At 38.6% G+C, this 4,910-nt stretch overlaps 1 protein-coding gene across 1 annotated transcript in view; it reads left to right on the forward strand.

The window, feature by feature from the left end:
• The window catches only part of OGT (O-linked N-acetylglucosamine (GlcNAc) transferase), a gene marked incomplete at both ends in the record, with an annotated part of 23,358 nt that overhangs the window by 7,446 nt on the left and 11,002 nt on the right, over positions 1-4,910 (forward strand). Inside the window, 7 exons of the mRNA XM_010010817.1 lie at positions 532-611; positions 2,060-2,255; positions 2,498-2,638; positions 2,841-2,941; positions 3,134-3,287; positions 3,390-3,491; positions 3,760-3,939. Coding sequence (XP_010009119.1) covers positions 532-611; positions 2,060-2,255; positions 2,498-2,638; positions 2,841-2,941; positions 3,134-3,287; positions 3,390-3,491; positions 3,760-3,939 — 954 coding nt within the window. The remainder of the gene's footprint in view (positions 1-531; positions 612-2,059; positions 2,256-2,497; positions 2,639-2,840; positions 2,942-3,133; positions 3,288-3,389; positions 3,492-3,759; positions 3,940-4,910) is intronic.

Raw genomic sequence — 4,910 nt, forward strand, 5'->3', positions numbered from 1 at the left:
AGTGTAATTGCTACCGAATGTTCCCTACATACATGATGTATTTGCTCTTTGCTTGCTCTTGTGAAACTGTCTATTTTCCTAAGCTACTAAAGTTTTAAAATGCTGTCTGATTTTGCCATAGATCAAGGATATGGATCAGGTTTTTTAGTGTTCTTTTCCATGAAAACCAAATGAAAGGCAGCATAGCATGGGTAGACAGGAGTGTTAAGTATGATCAGCCTAGCATGAAATGAATGCTTAACACTTAATTCTGCAGTTGTTGCAATTGACTGGGTAAGCAAACGAGCAAGTTTGAATATAGATAAATGGCTGATGCTTTATGACTTATATAACTTAAGTTTTCCTTCCTTACTAGGTTATTGATAAAGTCTTAGATGCTTACAGATTGGGTTTGTTGAATTAAAACCAAAACAAATCCAAGCCAAAACAACTTCCACCAACAAAAACCAACCACAAGAAATAACCAGCTAGGTTTCATAGGAAATGTTTTTGTGTTGATGCTCAAAACTGTTACTTCAAAAATATTTTCAGGCTGTAACACTTGACCCAAATTTTTTGGATGCTTACATCAATCTGGGAAATGTCCTGAAGGAGGCAAGGATATTTGACAGGTAAGCAGATAAGTACTGTCGCTCTGTCAGTGCCCTGTCACGTGTATCAAGATATGAATGAGCTTCCTGATGTAAAGTCATTTTGGATAGCATAGCAGACACTTGTGCTGTAAGCTAAGCAAGCAAATACACTATTTGAAATGCATATGGAGCGAGTTACTGGAATGATAAAAAATATAATCCAGTGGACTGTATTTATTGTTACCTTCTTGTACTTAATAAAGTTTGAAAAATTAGAGGTTCTGAAGGTATTGGTAGAAATAGATGCGTAATACAGGCTGGGGAGGGTTAAGATAAGATGCCTGAGAAAGGCGTGAGCCCTTGAATTCTCTGTGTCCATTATGTTATTCAGGATATGATCTATAAACGTGTCTTTTTCATTATGTTATTCAGGATATGATCTATAAACGTGTCTCTTCTAAAATCTTTCTTCTACGTATGGCAAGCTGAAATTCAGCTGAGCATCTGATGGAATAATCTGTATTTGTTATGTGTTGGCATTGGGTTGCAGTACTGTCGCTGGTGTTTTGAACTAACTTGTTTTGGGACCTCTAATCTGATACATGAACCTTACTTTTGCTTCTGGAAGAATATCCAGGCTGTGTTGTTTATATGCAGTATACCATTCTGCATCTGTTAATTGGATTATAATCTCTGGAAACTGTAGTTTGTGGCTTCAAAATTAATACAAGCTTACAGGGAACAGGTTGATTATTCTAACTAGCTGCATTGCACACTGGAAATGATACAGTGATTTCTTCTTTACCTGTGAATTAATGGACCAAACAGGGGCATGTTTCCTCAGCATTTTGGAATTTACATCACCTTGTTGAGAATTTATTTACTATATCTATTGGTGTGATTTGTCTAGAAACAGGATTTGAATATGTTGGTCATTTCAATAGTGCTGTAGGAGCATATAAATAAAGATCTCACTTTTGAATAAAGTGAAGTTTGAACTGTAATTAAAGCATGATACATGTGTTAGGTTAGTGGGGAGAATAAAGACATAATGATATGCTGTTTATATTGTTGTAATTGAATAATGAACTGGGAAAAAAATGGAACAAGTCTCATGCTTATCCTAGTAATGAAGAGTGTTTAAAAGTAGAACATGAAAGCTTTCCTTTTTTTCCAAAGACTTACATTTATCACTGTACAGCATCAGGTGGGAGGAAGACATTCCTGTTTTATTAAGTATTTCTTCTAGTCTCCTAGTCATTGCAAAATTCAGCATAGCTTTAAAATAACATTCATCATAATCTCTTGATTGTCCATTTAATTCGGGCAGTACTCTTCTGTCTTTTCAGTAACACAGGACAGATTTGTGTGTGTGTTAATACATATTCCTTGAAGTTTGGGGTTTTTTGTGTAAATCTTTTTTATGACCAGGGTAAATAAAATTGCTGTTCTGTGGATAATTGTTTACCTTCTTTTTCTTGTTACAGAGCTGTAGCAGCTTACCTACGAGCCTTGAGTTTGAGTCCAAATCACGCAGTTGTGCACGGCAACCTTGCCTGTGTGTATTATGAGCAAGGACTAATAGATCTAGCAATAGACACCTACAGGAGGGCCATTGAACTGCAGCCCCACTTCCCTGATGCCTACTGTAACTTGGCCAATGCCTTGAAGGAGAAAGGCAGTGTAAGGAGTCCTTTTTTTCTTTTTAAATTTTTTAAAAGTAGATGAATGCTTATTTTAGACACCAGGTGTCACCAGCTTTATCAAGATGGGATGTTACCCTCACTCAGTCATAAGGAAGACTAATTCAGGAAATCTTCACCTTGAACTTATTAAAAGTGATGGTGTAACGATTCTCATAAACAGCACTGTTACAACAAAAATTACCGTATTAACAGTATTCTTTTTTTTTTTTTTTTTGGAAGGTGGTAGAAGCAGAAGAATGCTACAATACAGCTCTGCGACTTTGTCCCACTCATGCAGATTCTCTCAACAATCTAGCAAACATCAAACGGGAACAGGGGAATATTGAGGAAGCTGTCCGTCTTTATCGGAAGGCTCTTGAGGTACAGTTGAATGTGGGGAGGGAGAGCTGTGGAATTTAAGTTGGGAATGTGTAATAAGATGAGGACTTTTTCCCTCTTCAGTCATAAGTAGAGGAACATCAGTTCAGAGACCCAAGTCATAAAAATAAGATTAAGAAATGCACAAATATTTTTTTGATATTATGTACATGTGAAATCTGAAAGATTCCACTTTTTCTTCCAGGTGTTCCCAGAGTTTGCTGCCGCACATTCAAATTTAGCAAGCGTTCTGCAACAGCAAGGAAAGTTACAGGAAGCTCTGATGCATTACAAAGAGGCTATTAGGTAAATGGAGACTATCTGTAATAGTCTCAGCCTTTCTTAACAGGAAAGTACCATACCTCTTTACAGAAAGTGACTTACAGTAGTGTATTTGAATTCAGATAGTTGCTTAGCAAACCCAAAAGTTAGTATGGTTTCTCTTTGGAGGAGGAGCTTTTATTGTTCGTGATAATATATGTTATCTTTATTTCTTAGAATCAGCCCCACATTTGCAGATGCTTACTCTAATATGGGAAATACTTTGAAGGAGATGCAGGATGTTCAAGGAGCTTTACAGTGCTACACTCGTGCCATTCAGATAAACCCAGCTTTTGCTGATGCCCACAGCAACCTGGCCTCTATTCACAAGGTAGCACATGCAAATGATTCACTCTTAAGAGTATGGTGGGGCACTGTGAGTACTTACCCTGAGTATATTTTTATCTGCTGACTCATTTCTGTGTCCTTACAGGATTCGGGGAATATACCAGAAGCCATTGCCTCTTACCGCACTGCTCTGAAACTGAAACCTGATTTCCCAGATGCCTACTGCAACTTGGCCCACTGTTTGCAGGTGAGGAAGATGAGGCTTTGGTTGTAATTCTTAAGATTCCTCTGCAGAAAATATTAAGTATGCTCACCTCAACAAATCACTAATTTAAATTGACAGAGTAGACTTAAGACTTAAATGAGAAGATAAGACTATATAGTAACCAAAAGTTTTTACTGAAGTCCTCATTTCCATCTGTGAAAGAAGCATTAGTCTCAACTTGTGAAATACCTGGTACAGATCAAGGGAAGCTGTTATCCTAATATTCTTTTAATTTTTCCCCTTTTTCTAGATTGTCTGTGATTGGACAGACTATGATGAAAGAATGAAGAAGCTGGTTAGCATTGTAGCTGATCAACTGGAGAAAAACAGACTGCCTTCTGTCCACCCACATCATAGCATGCTGTACCCCCTTTCTCACAGTTTTAGGAAGGCTATTGCTGAGAGACATGGAAATCTGTGTTTGGACAAGGTAGGAAGTTGCGATTCAATTACCTGGGTTTTCCTGTTCCTACTGAAACTCTAATACTTGCATAGTTAGTATTAGCCTTTGTAAGGTTTCTAAGTCACTGTCCTGTACAGAGATGGTAAATACTGTTACTCATCTAGTTTTGGAAAGTACGTATGAGGGGTGTTCAGAAAAGCCGAGCCAATAAATTCTTTCCTGACAGTAAGATAAATTCAGGCACCTGTGTGACAGTATCTCTCAAAATCTGGTCCTTTCCAGCATCTGTAGTGCTTGGAACCTGACCTTGCCTCTAGTGAATCCTTGCTGGAGTATGAGTTTTGTGTTCAGTTAGCTCTGGGCTTTCAAAATGCACTTGCTTTAGTGGTGATGGCAGCAATGTTTACAGGGGCAATGCATCACAGTAAGAAGTATTTGTTATGATTCTGTTTTGAATTGCTTTATGTACAGTAGAATAGATTCTTCCAAAACTGTATATTCTCTTGCTGAATTACTTAACTGTTTCTACAAGTGTGCAGAGCAGAGTGCAGTTGTAGTCAGTGGCAAATTCTTTAACTAAAATTCAATGCTTCTTTTTCATAGAATCATAGAATGGTTTGGGTTGGAAGGACCTTAGATCATCTAGTTCCAACCCCTCTGCCATGAGCAGGGACACCTCGCACTAAACTGTGTTGCCCAAGGCTCTGTCCAGCCTGGCCTTGAACACTGCCAGGGTTGGAGTATCACAGCTTCCTTGGGCAACCCATTCCAGGGCCTCACCACCCTCACTGTAAAGAACTTCTTCCTTTTATCTAATCTAAGCTTCCCCTATTTAAGTTTGAAGCTGTTACCCCTTGTCCTACCACTCTAGTCCCTAATGAAGAGTCCCCCAGCATCCTTATAGGCCCCTTTCAGATACCAGAAGCTGCTCTGAGGTCTCCAGCAGTTTCTCTTCTCCAGGCTGAACAGCCCCAACTTTCTCAGCCTGCCTTCCTCCA

Source organism: Nestor notabilis, unplaced genomic scaffold (genome assembly GCF_000696875.1).
Source record: "Nestor notabilis isolate BGI_N333 unplaced genomic scaffold, ASM69687v1 scaffold14333, whole genome shotgun sequence".
Classification (NCBI taxonomy): domain Eukaryota; kingdom Metazoa; phylum Chordata; class Aves; order Psittaciformes; family Psittacidae; genus Nestor; species Nestor notabilis.